General features: G+C 39.3%; 2 protein-coding genes across 2 annotated transcripts; one reads left to right on the top strand and one right to left on the bottom strand.

Moving 5' to 3' along the window:
• Window positions 1–57: 57 nt before the first annotated feature.
• LOC144665433 (cytochrome P450 4V2-like) lies at window positions 58–9,440 on the bottom strand. Its single transcript, XM_078526687.1, has 14 exons — window positions 9,171–9,440; window positions 8,293–8,408; window positions 7,520–7,592; window positions 6,155–6,167; window positions 5,786–5,906; window positions 5,582–5,651; window positions 5,012–5,081; window positions 4,516–4,642; window positions 3,814–4,029; window positions 3,440–3,542; window positions 3,038–3,105; window positions 2,717–2,783; window positions 2,387–2,566; window positions 58–1,168 (listed from the first exon to the last, which is right to left on the bottom strand). Exons 1-14 carry the CDS (start codon window positions 9,343–9,345, stop codon window positions 999–1,001), a joined length of 1,569 nt encoding a protein of 522 aa, XP_078382813.1. The 5' UTR covers window positions 9,346–9,440; the 3' UTR covers window positions 58–998.
• Window positions 9,441–9,724: 284 nt separating this feature from the next.
• On the top strand, window positions 9,725–16,244 carry LOC144664890 (cytochrome P450 4V2-like). Its single transcript, XM_078526097.1, has 7 exons — window positions 9,725–10,307; window positions 11,572–11,684; window positions 11,862–11,934; window positions 13,156–13,168; window positions 15,265–15,385; window positions 15,512–15,581; window positions 16,132–16,244. The coding sequence occupies exons 1-7, from the start codon at window positions 10,142–10,144 to the stop codon at window positions 16,242–16,244; spliced, it is 669 nt and encodes a 222-aa protein (XP_078382223.1). The 5' UTR covers window positions 9,725–10,141.
• Window positions 16,245–16,830: the final 586 nt, after the last annotated feature.

The raw sequence follows: 16,830 nt of genomic DNA, 5'->3' as shown, positions 1-16,830 counted from the left end.
AGGCGCGGTGGCCTAATGGTTAGCGCGCCGGACTCCGGAGCGAGCGTTCCGGGTTCGAACCCTGGCCGGGGTCACTGTGTTGTGTTCTTGGGCAAGACACTTTACTCTCATAGTGCCTCTCTCCACCCAGGTGTATAAATGGGTACCGGCGAAATAATGCTGGGGGGTTCCCTGCGATGGACTAGCATCCCATCCAGGGGGGAATAGAAATACTCCTAGCTGCTTAATGCTAAGGAAACCGGGATAAGCTCCGGCAGTATGCGCCACTTTGGTTCGAAGCTGACCTTTATATACTTTTTAACTGTCTTTTATTTGTTATTTTACATAATTTAAAATACTTTTTAAGTGCAGTTTTATAAGAATCTTTTTATTAGGTGTCCCCAAATTAGTATGAGGTTTCCCAAGATATGTGGTTTTGACACATTAATGAAGGGTCTATCTATCTATTCCCGAGGTGCATAGCACCGCACCCTCTACTTTGTTGTGTACTGAAGATCATAATTAAGTTTATTTCAACCCAAGAGCCATTTGGCTATAGTTAAAGTTGACCCTCACTAACAACCATATCCCATCGATAAACAGTAAATCATTGCACGTATTAACACTCATCTGAAAAAAAAAAAGGATAAGTTGGGTTGGTGGGGGGGGGGGGGGGGAATTGGGGTAGGGTTATTTCGCTACGTTCAAGTTGAAGTCTATGGTCGCTTAGTATGTTGTTGTTGTTGCTGTTTTTTTTTTTTCTTTTGCCTACCAAGGCACCAGGTCAATTTCTTTATATAATACGAGAGGTTTATTTTTTTTTTTATGTATTACATTTTTATCATTGACGGACAAAGTATCATCATTTAGCTTCAAGCGAGGTACTACTGTCTCCGTACGATGTGCAATATCTATTACCCTAACAAGTTCACTAATGAGGAACTGAATAAGAAAAAGACGATAGTGTGAATATGTCTCTTGAAATTAATTATGGCAGGCCACGATGGCTAAGTATATATCTATATTCCCTCTACTCGACGACGAAGTGAAACGAAGATGCCCTCTTTCGGTCTGGTTATTAATTCCGCGCAAGTCTTGACGTCATCAAATGATTGCGTCGAGGCAATGTTGAAATTGTGCAATATGTGAGCTAGAATGGTTTTCTCCTCAAGAATAGCAAAACGCTGACCTAAAGAGAGAAAAAATAGAAATGACCATTCATCATGAAGGCGCTGTCGATAGATTATTCAAGGATAACGTCAGTTTTTTTTTTTTTTTTTCAAGAAATGTCCCCTTTCTTAAATTAGACATACACATGCATTCTGAGTGGTTGTATAATGTCCTTTCTTGAGTGACTTATTTCGGACGTAATGGACCCCTGCAAACCTTCAAAAAGGTTTAGGACGACCCTGGTGTGAATGTACTTTACAATGGGTTAGATACCGACATATAAATCTTCGAACGAGACGGGCAGAGCGAAGTGATTCAGGTTTGCCAATTTTAAGCGTTTTTAAAGGCGCGGTTACACGACACAAAAACTTAGGTATGGACTCGTCAAAAAGTTGGTCCGTTCCCGTCATAATTTGGTCCGATCCGCACCTAATCATTTTTGTAGAGAAACAGTTAAATCAAAACGGGGCCATAGGCGCCTTTGGCCCCGTTTTGATTTGACTGTTTCCCTACAAAAGTGATAAGGTGCGGACCAAATTTTGACGGGTACGACCCAATTTTCTGACGAGTCCGTACCTAAATTTTTCTGTCGTGTAAACGCGCCTTAAGAGTACTGTAAATGATCTAATAAACGCCCGGGGCGTCTATTAAATTTTTGGGGTCCTAGGTGAGGCGTTAAATCGATATGAGGCGTTTATTAGAGGGAGGCGTTTATTTCAATTTAACAGTAATAACGTAAACAAAACAAATAGGAGGCGTAGTTTGCTAGTGGAGTAAAATACAAAATAGAGCTTTTGGGTAGGAGAGTAATCTATTCTGCGCTAATACAAAACCTAGAGATGTCGTTCAAACTTCGATATATACATTTTCATCGTCATCGGGGTCAACCACGTTGGCGCAGTTGGTCTCTCCGATGTCGGAGTCAAGCAAAAAACTAACAATATTGCGTGATTTTTTTCTATGGAGACCTTCCTTGCTTGGTTTGTGAGGTGATTATTCGAGGTGGAGGGGGGGTCTATTAGACACGGGGCGTTTATAAAAGAGGGGCGCCTAATACAAATTTAACACTTCAGGGGAGGGGTTTATTAGATACGAGGCGTTTATTTGAGGGTGGGCATTTATTAGATCATTTACGGTAAGCTAGTTCAGAGTTTTGTTACTATAAGGTCACAATATTTACATGCAAAAGGAGTCAGCGTATAGAGTAAGAAACAAACAAACAAACAGATCAACCTACCTATACAGTTCCTTGGTCCTGCTGAGAAAGGAACAAACGCGTATGGATGGCGTCCTTGACTGTTCTCTGGAAGAAACCGATCAGGATTGAACTCAAGCGGAGCTGGCCACACTTCTGGGTTTCTGTGAAGTCCGATGGTGGAAACACCCACGGCGGTGCCTTTTGGGACGAAGTACCCGTCTGATAATAACAGCAAAAACATCAGATGATTATAATGATACTTCGATATCAAATATTAAGATTGGCATGCGAATCTTCAGAACGGAGCTAGAGGAAGCCGCCGTAATAATTAATTTTAAACCAGCAAAAGAAAATAATGAAAAACAATACCCAGATAGCAGTCTTCGGTTGTACTTCGCGAAAAGAAGGGAACAGACGGGAAAAGTCTTTGTGATTCCTAGAGAGAAATATAAGAAAAGCATCATACGATTAGCCCTGGGACCGTGGTACAGATAAGAAATACTACAGGACTGCATTTCCAGTGAACTTGTATGTGAACGAGTATAGGAAGTACTCTCTAATAAAGATCATGTTTCATTCTTTGTGTTGGATATTTTTTTGTCTGTCTATTTTGTCTGTCTAGAGGGTCCTAAAATGGGATGCGAATGAGGAAAATGTGAAGGAAACGATCAGATGACGACGACAACCTACCTTAATAACACACTCCAGATAACGTAATTCTTTCATGCCATCTACTGTTAACTTCTCTGGTTTTTGTTCTGAAACAGACAAATTGGCGATAAAAATTACAACCTTAGGATTTCTAGGATCGTCTATCGAGACCTGTTAATTTACCCCTCAGTTCCCCACTCCCTCGTTGCGCTTATCATGGCGAACTGGATAGAACAAAAAGGCAGATATCTTAGATATATTTCATTTCTGCAGCTATTTTTCAATGTCTACTCGTATAACGACATATGAAATGTTTTGATACACTAGTAGTTATTTTTGGTAAGCATCACAGCATATATAAGGACAAAATCGAAAGAGCTTCTTACAGCGTTTTTACTAGAGAGCTATTCGGCATAGATTATAATTGCAAATGATATTAACCAAAAAAGCTGTCCACTTCTTCTCGAACTTGCTCTTGTATCGCAGGATGTCGACCAAGAAGATACAGAGCCCACGTTATACCAGCGGCTGTGGTGTCGTGGCCCTGGAAATAAATGTGAATATAGAAGAAAAAAAAAATACCGCTAGTAAGAGGACCAAACAAACAAACAAACAAGAAGTCAATACTTGCACTTGCTGGTAGTTTTCTTTTCTTTTTGTTTTCATTTTTTTCCCATCCATTTAGTTTGATCGTTTCACTATAATCCGTTCTTACCTGGGGAAGCTACAATTTATCATGTTTATCCAGATTGCCACTCAGTGGATTTTCAGGTATATATAGCTATAGAAAGCAAAAACTCATTTCATGTTCTCACCTCAAACATAAATGTATCCACTTCTTCTCTAACTCCTTCTCGTGAAATGTCTCCAGCGTCGTAAGCCTCGAGCAAAAGATCAAGGAATGCCTTGCGCTTTTTCCTTGTAAACACATAATCTTTTTCTTGCTCTTTTTCTTCATCCTCCACTGAGCTTTTGTGTTTGTTCAGATCACGTTTCTTGGCTGTTCTTTCAGCAATACGCTCATCAATGACCTGGTAATGCGGTAGTAAGCGCATTTAGAGCAGTTCTCAATCGAGTGTCGTAAAATCAAGACCAAATTAATCACTTTAATCAATCAAAAAGAATACCGACAATCCAGTAAATCAATCAAAACTCGAAGCAAATACATACAGCCGGCACGAAGCGCGGTAAAACGTGCGCGAGCTAGTGATGATTGTTTTTAATTTGGGTTAACTTCTGATTGGCTGATAAAGTGGCGCGAGGGTTTTAAACCAATCACAGAGCGTAGTCATGCAAACCCATGCAATGCAAACGCGAATTACTTTCGACACAAGTGAAAACCGCTCTAACATAATAACTAAGGAAAATAATTAATAAATAATAAAATAGCAATTTAAAATTTCAATTTAGCTTAAAAGAAGTGCGCCAGAGCTCAAACAAGCACCAGCTCGGTGAGTCACTAGCAACGAGATTCCTTTTCACGTTCTTAATTTTTTAACTTATGCAATATTTTATACCTTATCTGTAAAGTTATGGAGAATCTTCAAACACGCCTCGTGTTCTTGTCCTGGTTGCGTCCATTTATACACTGCATCAGACCAGAGCCACGGACATGTCTGCCTCTGTTGGACCAACTCGCTCATTCTATAAACAGACAAAAACAAGAATGATTGAATTAAAGAGTACGCACTTCAATCGCTGCTTACGCTCCTCTGTGTAGAATGGAGTGACTAACGGGATGTTAGTCCATAACACGGCAGCGGGACCTTGCACTACCCCCCCCCCCCCCTCCAGCATTTTATCATGTTTATCTATCATGTATATTTTGCCGCTATCCATTTATTTTCCTAGATGGAAAGAGCTATTGTAGAGGGCCTTACCCAAGACCAGAATAACCTCCGCCGGAGTTACCCGGACCGCTCGATCTTGCATCCAGTGGACAAGCTGTTAGCCATCACTACACTCCATTTAAAGAGTAACAACAATTCATAAACAATTTCTTTCTGGGCATACCTAAATACTGCATTGAAATACGGAGATTCAGCATTCTCCTGGGCATTTGGCGAGGAATCCATTGATGTAACTGAAAAATGTTTGAAAAAAATGGACTAAACGAACGCACATAAACTAAACTTTTACAAAGGCCATGAAAACTAAGACCCGATTGCACATGATCAGTAGTGGCGGATCTAGACCTCTTTACAAAGCAAAGGCCCTAAAATATCTCCAGTTACTTGTTTAAACAGTAACAAATTGCGCACATAAATGAGGCTTAAGGACCTCCCCTAGTTCCCAACTGATGATGACATCTTAGGCCCCGTCCACACTAACCCGGGTAAATTTGAAAACGGAGAAATTTAAAAACGCCGCGCAAAATGTTTTCTGTCCACATTAACCTGGGTAAATTTGAAAACGATACGCTTCTTTGGTGAGCGTTTTTGAAAAGCTCCGTTTTCGGTGACCAACGCCGGTTCAGTGTGGACGGTTGGCCTAACCGGAGAAAAAAAAAAATGCGTTTTCAAATTTACCCGGATCAGCGTGGACGGGGCCTTAATTAGAAAAGTTCAATTAGATGTGACTTACTGCATATAATGTCCAATGCACACCTCACAACATAAGGAATTATGTTGAAAACACCGTTGTCCGTTCGGCTCTGTTGTTGAAGCAGACGAACAGAAGTTGATACGGGGATATATTTACTTTATAGATTAATTCGTATAAAAAGAAATAGAAGGAAAGCGAGAAAGGAAAAGAAAGAAATCCACCATCTTATTAATTGGTACTTACCTCTAAACGTCTGACCAGAATGGACGCTTGCTCCTCAAACACGGGAATGAAGTTATTTAGTATTTGGAAGTGGAAGGTTGGAGTTATCAGGCGTCGTCGTGTCTTCCATTTCGAACCATCACTGAAATTCAAACAAAAATATATGTTGACTAAAATCGTGCATGTGATTGTAATTAACGTAAATTCTCTTACGACCTTTTGTCTTGATCTTGTTTATTTTCTTCTCTCGCGTTTTAGTAATGGGTGATATTATTTTGTACAAAAACTTTCTTTGAGAAGAATTAGAAATGTGATTGTACATGTAATTAACGGGCAATGAAAGAGTCATCAGTTTTAGTAAATAAAGCACGAGTTCAGTTTTTCGCTCACCTTGTCAATAAACCTGGACCAAGATACGAAGAAGATGGCGCCGGCGACTGATCAGTTCACTTGGTGTGGGCAAAACGTAACAGCAGTAGTAACAACAAACAACAATAACAGCAAGTTAAAGGGGTAGATGAACTTTTAATATTCACAGAAAGCAAAGGGAAATAACGACAATGAGAACAACAACAACAACAACAACAGGAAAAGTGCACTGGGGACGAGGTTGAATAATGTTAACAACATCAACAAATGCATGAGTACTATAACAATATATTGTGCTATAGTATTTCTAGTAAGGTAAGGTAAAGTCTGTCTTCGAGCCATGAGGCCCATTCACATGCGTACAGCCGGAGCTTATCCCGGTTTTCGTAGCATTAAGCGACGAGGAGTATTGCTACTCCCCCCTGGATGGGATGCTAGTCCATCGCAGGGTTACCCCCAGCAGTAAATTCGCCGGTACCCATTTATACACCTGGGTGGAGAGAGGCACTGTGAGAGTAAAGTGTCTTGCCCAAGAACACAACGCAGCGCCCCGGCCAGGCCTCGAACCCGGGCCGTTCGACTCGGAGTCGAGCGCGCTAACCATTAGGCCACCACACCTCCCACATAGTATCTCTAGTACAGGGCCGTAACTAGCATGAGGCAAGACGAGGCACTTGCTTCGCTAGATTTTACCCAAGATGACAAAAAAACATGTTTTGTTGGGAAAATAATCCTCAGTTGAACAAGATTGATTTTTTCTCAAGAAATACCTCATGAAAAAATGTCTCTGACAGGGATTCAGAGCTTCTAGATTTAAAACTCTTCTGGAGGGCATGCCCCCAGATAGACTCGCCGCCTGTGGCTGCATTCAAAAATAAAATTAGAAAACTCAATCTATCGGACTACGTGGACAACAATAGTAACTGTTGCAAACTCTGTTGCGCTTAAGACATTGTAAATATTAGTTTTTAGTTTTAGTTAAGTATTTTAAATATTTTAGCTTAGCATTATTAATAGTATTTTAGGTATTTTAATTGTGTCCCCACTTAGTCCATAAGGGCTGAACACACAGACACGGTAATAAAGTTTTTATCTTATTTATCTTACTGTTCGCAGCTTCTCTATTTTTTAACGCAAAAAAGGTGAGAGAAGTGAGAAGGTGAGCGCGAAGCACGAGGGGCGTTCTTTCCCCGCGCTCATCGGTCGTAAAAAATAGAGGGCTGTGAACAGTCTAGCCCCCAATACCCCCCCAGCAAGATCTTGCCTCGTCTATGGCAAAGGTCTGGTTACGGCCCTGTAGTATCTCTTATATCTGTACACCCAAGTAAGGTTTTTCTCTTTCAAGATTTCAATGGTTGAGTAAAAATGTAACACAAATGTACTTGCCGGTTCCAAGCCAAGGATGCAAAAAGTGGTACTCATAGGATTTTGTAATGTGCTTCGAGCTGTTCAGAATGACCTTTAAAAAGAAAATTAGAAAAAAGGAAAAAAATCATAAACAATGCCCGTATCAGATGTTTTGTCTAGAGAATCATGTCGGGCACAGATCGCTTTTTCGTGGATTTTCCTCAGTATATATCAGGCAGAGAAGAAAAATAGACAGGGGCCAGGTGGAGCTCCTGAGGAGATAATAGCGACCTTCAGATTGGACTACGAGTAGGAGATTGAGTACGAGTACGAGTTTTCAAACCAAATTCGTGTGGCTCCTATAATCACTTATCACACCAATCTTACCCCTAACGTTTATTTATGTGTTAGTCGGCAACAGGGAAGAGTTATAGGTTGGGGGATACAATTGTGTCAAAATTCCAAAGTCGTACTCGTACTCGATCTCGTACTCGTAGTAAAATCTGAAGGTCGCTAATTAAAGTAATGAAGGGGAACGGGGGGGGGGGGGGGTGTAAGGGGCATGATTGAAGTTGAAGTAAAAAAAAAAAAAAAAAAAAAAAAAAAAGATAGAAGTTGAGGGTGGGCAGGCGGGGTGGGGGGTGTTGGAGGTGGGGTTGGTTGGGAGGGGGGGGGGGGGGTTGGGGTGGCTGGCTTGAGGTGGCCGAGGGCGGTTAGGTACATCATTGGATAGAAGAAATGATTGTCTTTTAAGTCAAAGTTGACACAATAACACTCGTAAGTGTGCAAGAACTAGTGCTACACAAACCCACCTCTAAAAGCTCTGGTTTATATAACAGTACCAAAGGGTATAGTGGTCCTAACCAGATACACATCAATCCGTCAGTCGGGTGTTCGTTGACCCACTCCATGAGTTGCTCAACAAGCTCTGTAAAGCAAAGTGAAGCGATTGTGAACTTAACTTACGGTATGTATAGCAAATATGCAGTCTGTACTGAATTTCCAGGTGGGGTATCGATCTTTTAGTTGTGCGGCTCAGAATTTCAGGTGAATATATGACCCCAGTGTTATGTATATTTTGGATTTTTGTCACGCAAGTCGGTTATCACGCAACCTAACAAAAAAAACAAAAAGGCAACTCACTTAAAGTAACGATGTACCTTGTTAAAACACATGGTTATAACAGAAGGGGAATGATCGACAAACCTAAACGGCGCGTCGTAGGACTTTGTGAAAGTCTAAAACGTAGACTTGCAACCAAGTCACCCTCTATATGTAGGCGAGCGTGGCGAGAAGACAAGGGTCGCGAAGCGACGACCGCGAGTGACGAATGACTTAGAGAAAGTCTATGTGATATTTTACGCTCGGGACCACCCGCGGTAGCGCACAGGCGAGGTAAAACTGACAATAAACTATATGATTTCTTTAGAGTATTTTCACTCTGAGCAAAATATATAGAAAGCTGAGTTGAATCGTTATGCTAATGACTGCAGTGCAGAGCTAACTCGGGATCAGAGATTGTTTCTTAGAAAGAAATTTAAAAAAGAGAGCCCCAAAACAGTGAATGTCGCCTATTCCTTTACACCCGTGACGCATTTGGCGTGAAACTAATATAAACATCTATCTCTTATAGTGTAAGTTGGTCATCAAAGCTAAATAATTTACGTAAACGATGAATCAGATTACTCACGGTCCGGTTCTCTTGCCATCTCGAGGGCATTTCCGTACAGCAAATGCGGCTTGTAACCTGGAAGTCTCTTGAGAAGAACAACATTGCCACGGTTTGTAATCACGATGAGTATACCGATACCTATAACAACAACTATTAGCAGAATTGCCAGCGCTATAACTATAAAGAACGCCATATTAAGTGGCCCATGCTAAATGCGTGACTTATTTGAAAAGCGTGACAATATTGTTATTGGATATCAAATCGCGTGACAATTCAAGTGAATGTTCCTCGAAAGACAAGCAAGGGCAAAGCCAGAGCCCACCTACAGTACTAACGTTTGATTTATTTTGTGAAATCAAGATAAACAATGCGCCACATTTTGCTTTGTTCTGAGCTATTTTCGAACGCTACCAAGGACATTCAAGGGCAATTGATTTGATTTGTTCCCAGTTTTCGTCGTTTAAAATGTTATAACCGAAAATACAACGAGAGAGTTTGCAAAAACATATGCTTTTATTTTCTCGATTGTGCTTTTCATTCATCAAGTGTAAAATTGAAATAAACCACGTTTTTATTCTAGCCATTCTATAAAACTATTTGGGGTCCCCTGGGGAGCTGCACGCCAAGGACATTCAAGGTCGATTGATTCGTTTCCAGTTTCATCCAACATGGCGGCTGAGTGACACGCTTTCTATTTCTGCAGCTGGGGGCATTCAAGGTCGGAATTCTTAGCGTCTATAAATACTGAGATCGCGTTTTGTTTTTGCAGAATCGTCCAGCTCTGCACTGACTGCATTTAATACTGTCTACAACGATTTGATCTCATTTTTTCCCGTTTAGAATCGAAGCTGTCTGATATCCAAGATTCGAAGTGAATTTCAAAACTTATTTTTATTCACCGTTTATCTCAAGGAGATTTGTACATTCGGACCGAAAAAGTACGTTGGAAACGTCTTCGAATCGGCTGGCTTAACGTCCAAGAAACCATCATGTTTTTTATGGTCGCTGCGATTTCTTCTTTGGTTGCTGTTATTGTGTTCGTGGCGATCACACTGCTTGCTAAGTATCAAGCTTTAGCTCCCGTGAGAAAGATTCCTGGACCAAAACCAAGCTTTTTGTTTGGTAACGCGTTGCAACTTGCAAGGACTCCCGATGGTAAGCGAAACATTTCAACGTACTGTTGTAAATAGCCCTTATTCAAAGGAACATATAAAGCTTACATGAATTGTATGTTTTATAGGTCATGTTTAATAGGTCATGGATTAAATAAATTAATTATGTTTCAACCAGAAAATAACACTCGACTTAATCGCATAAAACTCGATTCTTTAACTGCGATGAAATAGAACAGAGTTTGGAAGCGGATCATGCACACACGATGACTTCAAAACAACTTGTAAACTTACAATGTTGATAAATTACAATGCGGCAAGATAAACTTATGATAAAAGCCAGCATCCGCGCCAGGCTCCGAGCCAGGATCCAAGCCAGGATTCAAGCCAGGATTTAAGCCAGGATCCGAGCTAGGATCCTAACCCTTTTAAAAAACCTAACCACAACCAGCCCAAACTAAAGTTCATGTATGCTAATTGGAGTGCTATAATTTAGGCTAACGAGAGTGCTATTCAGGCTAACCAGAGCACTAGTTTAAGTTAGGCTAACCAGATCCTAGCTCAAATCCTGGCTCGAATCCTGGCGCGAAGTTTAGGACTATCCTCCAGTGCAGCTACTCAAACCTGGGGTGCCTACTACGGTTTAGCCATGAAAACCAGAATTTTCGGTTGGAATAAAAATTGTAAGGTTAATTTTCCGTGATACCGCTTGGAACTAGTGGACAACCTCTGGAGGTGTATTTGATTCTGGTTTGGACACACTAACTGGAATTCCCCTTACCTTTTTAACGGTTTCCCAGTTCGAGTCTCCTATCAATGGTCAACAACTTGAAGATAACAAAAACCCGAATCATTTATGGTAAGCGCCATCTGTTTCACAATGTAATTCTGCTTTACCTTTCATCTGATTCTATCCTTGGGGGCAAAGAATCATAATTTTCCTTTTTTCTATATATATAAAAAAAAATTCAGCTAAAAAACTCGTTTTGTGACGGCCAAAAATATTGAAGCCACAAAAAACCGCTCAAATTTTTTTTGAATGGAACCGAAAAAAAAGTTGCATGGGGTCATCAAACTCATTTTTGAGTTATAAGCCAAATTTTGGCTGTTTTTAACAGGTCATAGTATTTCTATGGTAACAAGTGATATTTTATATTATTTTTGTAGCTGCAGCAACTGATCAGAATCTCTAGAACTGACCAATCCAGTTATAAGAGCTGGAAAGTGCTGGAAACTGTCGTCACCCCTCTTGCATTCTTATTTATTATTTTTAATGTATCATTTATTTTATATTATAATTTGTGTAGGCCTCCTAAAGCAAATCTTGCAGTGGTCAAGCCAGTTTAATGGTGGAATGTTTTGTCTGTGGCTCAGTCCAGTGTACTCTCTTGTGCTATTGTATAAACCTGAATTGATCGAGGTTGGTATAGGGATAAACAGTGGTAAGAATGATAATCTGGAGATGATGCTCTTAAATAATATTTTTGTTATTTATAATATTATATTATGCACATAATTATTTTATTCCATTGAAAGCATTCTGTACAATTAATATCATTTTTGTTTATAAAAAATTGTTAATGTTTATTTCTTTCAGATTCTTCTTAGTAGCTCGAAACATACAAGCAAGTCACCAGATTATATATTTGTGCATCCTTGGCTGGGAACAGGTGAGCTATAGCTATTTTTAACCTGACCGAATACTCAGGATTAATATCTGACTGCAAGGCACGTGCATATGATTACAGGAAGTGGGTGTTGGAGGGGGGCATATAACACTTTCAGTGTTACATGCATAGCATTTTTCTTTTGACATCTGTTCTTCAACATGCTAAACAAACAACACAGATCAATCAATCCACCAATCACAGCCCACTAGGATGACCTGTTGAACTTGCGAGCTCATTTGCATGAAACAAATACCGGTATGCATTGGTTTTGATAAGCTCATTTCAAACAGTACATCCAAAGAAAAAGTTGAAAGATGGATGTAGAAAGACAGCTGTTATGCACATAACCCTGAACGCAGGTGTCAATTGTTCACAGATGCTCTTAGAATAATGTTTCAAAGTATTAGTAAGCTGGGATTAAAAGTGAATAAGTTGCCCATCAGTGATTTTTTTTTTTTTTTTTACTGGCCAATCAATGCCACTTAAGTATATGCCATTTTGTACTGTACATTAGAATCAAAGTGACACCAGCTCTTAAGGTTGGCACACAAGATGGAAGAAATCCCTGTGACTAGTCCCTGCAACAGGTCTGAGGACAAGTCCCTTCTTGCGAGCTACCCATTTTAACTAAGAATTCAATTTGGTCCCCATGAATTATCCCAGAAATAAAATGTATTTCAATTTGGTTGGAAATAAAATGGAGGCGACAGGAGTGGGTAATCAGTCCCATGGCCCAACCCCCCAACATGAAAGACCAGGGGGAAAGGTGTGGTGGTGGGGGGGGGGGGGGGGCAACTTTGTATGGCCTACCGGAAGTTCCTGTAGTGCACAAGACTGCAGTCAATAATAAATAATAATAAATAAATATTTATATAGCACCTACCCAGGCCTGCTCTAGGCGCTTTACAATAATGTGAAAAAAAATAAGATTACTAAAATCACAATATAATAAAATCGATAAAAATTAGCTAAAATGAGCTGTTGTACATGTAAATCTTAACATTAATTATTAAAAATGTGCATTAAAAGTAATAAAAAGCAAAAATTGCTAAGAATAATAAGTTTTTTTTTTTTAAAAAAGATAAGCCAACATAGCTCTGGGGGTCATTGAGGCATACAAACTATCCAACCAGGATAAAGTGGTAACCACAATATTTACTATTTAACAATGTTTTGTTCTTGATTTGTTTTTGGTCTGTTCCGGTTTATTTTATAATGAAGGCTTGCTGACCAGGTAGGTAAAGCACACGTTTCTTTTATTTTATTATATTGTTATTTATATTTATATCATTACATCAGACTGTGTAAGCTCAAAGTGTTAAGTTTCCTGAATAAAACTGACCAATTTATTAGCATTATTGTCTTAATCCCAAAGTGAGACCAAACCCCATATTTTCCATTCCTATGCAAGTTAATGGACATCCGCGTCCCATTCAGAAAGGCCATTTGTGATTTAACCCTCAGAATGAACTTGGTTTTCGGCGTTGACAAAACCTGGATCGGATCGGATCGGATCACGGATCGGATCGCGGATCGGATCACGGATCGGATCACGGATTGGATCATGGACCGGATCACGAAAAGAATAAATTAAAATAACAAAAAATAAATAAACAAGTAAATGGTTGTTAGTAATCGGCGTAACGGCGGAACGCGGAACGGCGTAACGAGAATCGGCGTAACAAGATTTTTTTCTGTTTTTTTTTTTTTCTTTTTTTTAATTGCTTTATTAATTTATTGCTATGAACTTAATTAAAATAATAAATTATCACTTTGCAGACCTGCAGACAGCGGTATCTGGAACCTATTTTTTCTTTATTTCACACACAACTGAGGCCGCAATGTCGTTTACGGCTTATATGATCTCTGGACTTCTGATTACGTAGAACTGGGCAAACAAACAAACAAACAAACAAACAAACAAACAGTAAATATATCCCACAAAATAAAGGGCACCCACATCTTATAATTAATCCTTCGAGGTCGATCTAGAGCCAGGATTTGAGGATTTCAAAGAGAAGCTATAAACGCGACTGCACAGTGTGACTGCCCTTCGGACATTCTTGCCCCGATCGAGACAATGAAACGTACAAAGCCGAACAAGTCAACGGAGCCGTTGGAAAATAAAAAGGAGGGCCTGAAAAGTTACCGATTGCGTAAGAAAAAGAAAGAAAGAAAATGAAAATCCCACAGCAAGATATATTTATATTTTCAGCTGGTCACCCATCCAAGTACTTACCCCGCGCAACAGGGCTTAACTTCGGCGATCGGACGCAAACCAATGCGTTCCTTGTGGTATCACTGTCAGACGAGACAGAGGGTTATAAGAGAGGGTTATAAAAGTAATACCTGGTTAAAATGGATCTTTTGTACAATTTGGCACTTTCCTGCTAAAATTGGTCTTAACTTTTATTAGCAAAATTACGTGCTCTTTCTGATACCATATGGAAAGCAACGGCTCTTGTCCGATCACCGAAGTTAAGCCCTGTTAGGCGAGGCTAGTACTTGGATGGGTGACCAACTAAAAATACCCCTAGTTAGTGGGCATTTTTATTTTCTTTCTTTCTTTTTTTTATGAAATCAGTTACTTAACAGGCCCTTCATTTTTTTTCCAACGGCTCCGTTGACTTCTTCGGCTTTGTACGTTTCATTGTCTCGATTGGGGCAAGAAAATTCATAATACGCCATTCCGCTTTCCGCTGATACGCCGATTATTTTTTTTACTAACAACCATTTATTTGTTTATTTATTTTTTGTTATTTTATTTTATTTTTGTTATTTTTTTTTTTCGTGATCCGGTCCGTGATCCGATCCGTGATCCGATCCGCGATCCGATCCGTGATCCGATCCGCAATCCGATCCGATCCAATCCAGGTTTTGTCAACGCCGCTTGGTTTTTCAAAATGGAAAAGCACCTGTCCAAAATGCTTTTGAATTGTATACTAATGAAAAGAAAGTACTATAGAATCATTTAAGTGAGAACCTGTAAAACTTGGGTTTGGGTGTACATGTAGGTCAGGTGATATTTTAGTATTCTACAGAATGCTACTAAAACAAAGCAATTTGCAACTGCCATAATATAAAATTATGGTGAAATTTGTTGCTTTCTTAAAGTTTCTTTTGTCAAGTAAAAGCAATCTTTTTATTGGTGTAAGATTGCTAAAAGTTTTATGTAAAAAGAAAAAAAAACCGAAAAATTAACACTGTTTGTAAAGCAATTTTTTTTATTCATAATTATTGATTAACATTTGATAAAAGATTTATTAGTCACTCAGTGAAATGTATTTATACATTGCATTCATATCAACATGCATTTTTTGTTTGTTTTAGTGATGGCTCAAAGTGGAAGACACGTAGAAGATTAATAACACCAACATTTCACTTTAAAATCTTGAATAACTTTATTCAAGTGTTTGAGGAACAGGCAGCCATTCTGGTCACACAACTTGAGGTACATGTGTAACAGCTGTCCCTTTTGCTTGTTTGTTTGTTTTCTAACTTTGTAATGATGATGATGATGATGAAGATGATGTGACATTGTCTTTTTCTCTTCCTAACCTGAACTGTACATAAACAGAAGAATGTCAAAAAAGGCCCCTTCAACATTATGCCGTACATTTCTCATTGTGCATTGGACATTATATGCAGTAAGTGTATCAAATGACAGCGTTAGAAAATTGTATAAATTATACAGTCAGTCTTAAACATGTTCATTTCATGTAAGGATAATTTACTGCATGCCAGTGTATTCGTCTGTTGAAGAAGGTTTGAGTTAAGGATGTCTTACCTTCAAATTGAGCGCATTAGAGCAATTTTGGATTGGATGTTATGCAAGACGGCTAATCTGAAAACAAAGTACATGTTAACACTCTGGCCAAACACAAAGGCATTTTTAAACTATCCAGTAAAGCAATCAAAACTCGAAGCAAAGACATGTAGCCAATGTGTAGTACAGGAGAGCAGTCAATTATGATTCGCTAGTTGAAATTTGGGGAACTTTTGTGGCACCTTCATAACCATCATTTGTTACAGTCTGCACATGGATACAAGCAAGTTAAGTAATTACTTTAACATTCAAGAATATCATAAATATAAAAGCATGATATCCATTCACAATGTAAATATTCTCTTAAATTAAATAAAAAATAGTTGGAAAAAGTTTTTTTTTTATTTTTCCTTTTTTTTTTTTTGCAACAGTTACGTCCATGGACTCATCCCCAAACGCACAGGGAGATGCCAATTCGCCTTATGTCAATACTGTGTTAAGGTACAGGACAGCTATACATGATTGGGGCATTGCTTCTTGTTAAATAGATAGATTTTTTCCCCAACGGCACAGGCTCTTATTGGCTAATTCGAGGTCACATGAAATCTAACATTAAAAAAGTCTCTGAGCGGGCAACATTGCAACATCTATGACGTCAGAGGGTAACAGTGCACAGTTGCCCGCGAATGTCGACCAACGTCCGCTATTTTTCGAAGTCTTCGTCTTACTATAATAAGAGCAGTTTTAAATTGAGTGCCGTAAAACCAAAACCAAAGTAATTACTCTGACCAATCACAAAGGACCCAGACAACCCAATGAACCAATCAAAACTCGAAGCAAATACATGTAGCTGGCACGAAGCGCGGGGAAACGTGCGCGAGCGAGTCACGATTGGTTTTGGTTTTGGCTGAGAAAGTGGCGCGAGATTTTTAAGCCAATCACTAAGCATAGTAATGCAAAACCAAAGCAAACGCAATTTACTTTCGACACTCAAGTGAAAACCGCTCTACAAGAAACTAAAGCACTTATGATAACTGATCCTACGGAAAACCAGTTAATTTTGTTTCCCTTTGAATCTCAATTTTTCGTGGGAAACAAAATTTTCTGTTTCCCACAGGAACAGTCATCAA

Source organism: Oculina patagonica, chromosome 9 (genome assembly GCF_052425735.1).
Source record: "Oculina patagonica isolate OP01 chromosome 9, crgOcupat, whole genome shotgun sequence".
Taxonomy (NCBI): Eukaryota; Metazoa; Cnidaria; class Anthozoa; order Scleractinia; family Oculinidae; genus Oculina; species Oculina patagonica.
The sequence above is the reverse complement of the archived record's forward strand: the minus strand, read 5'-3'. Positions and strand labels throughout refer to the sequence as shown.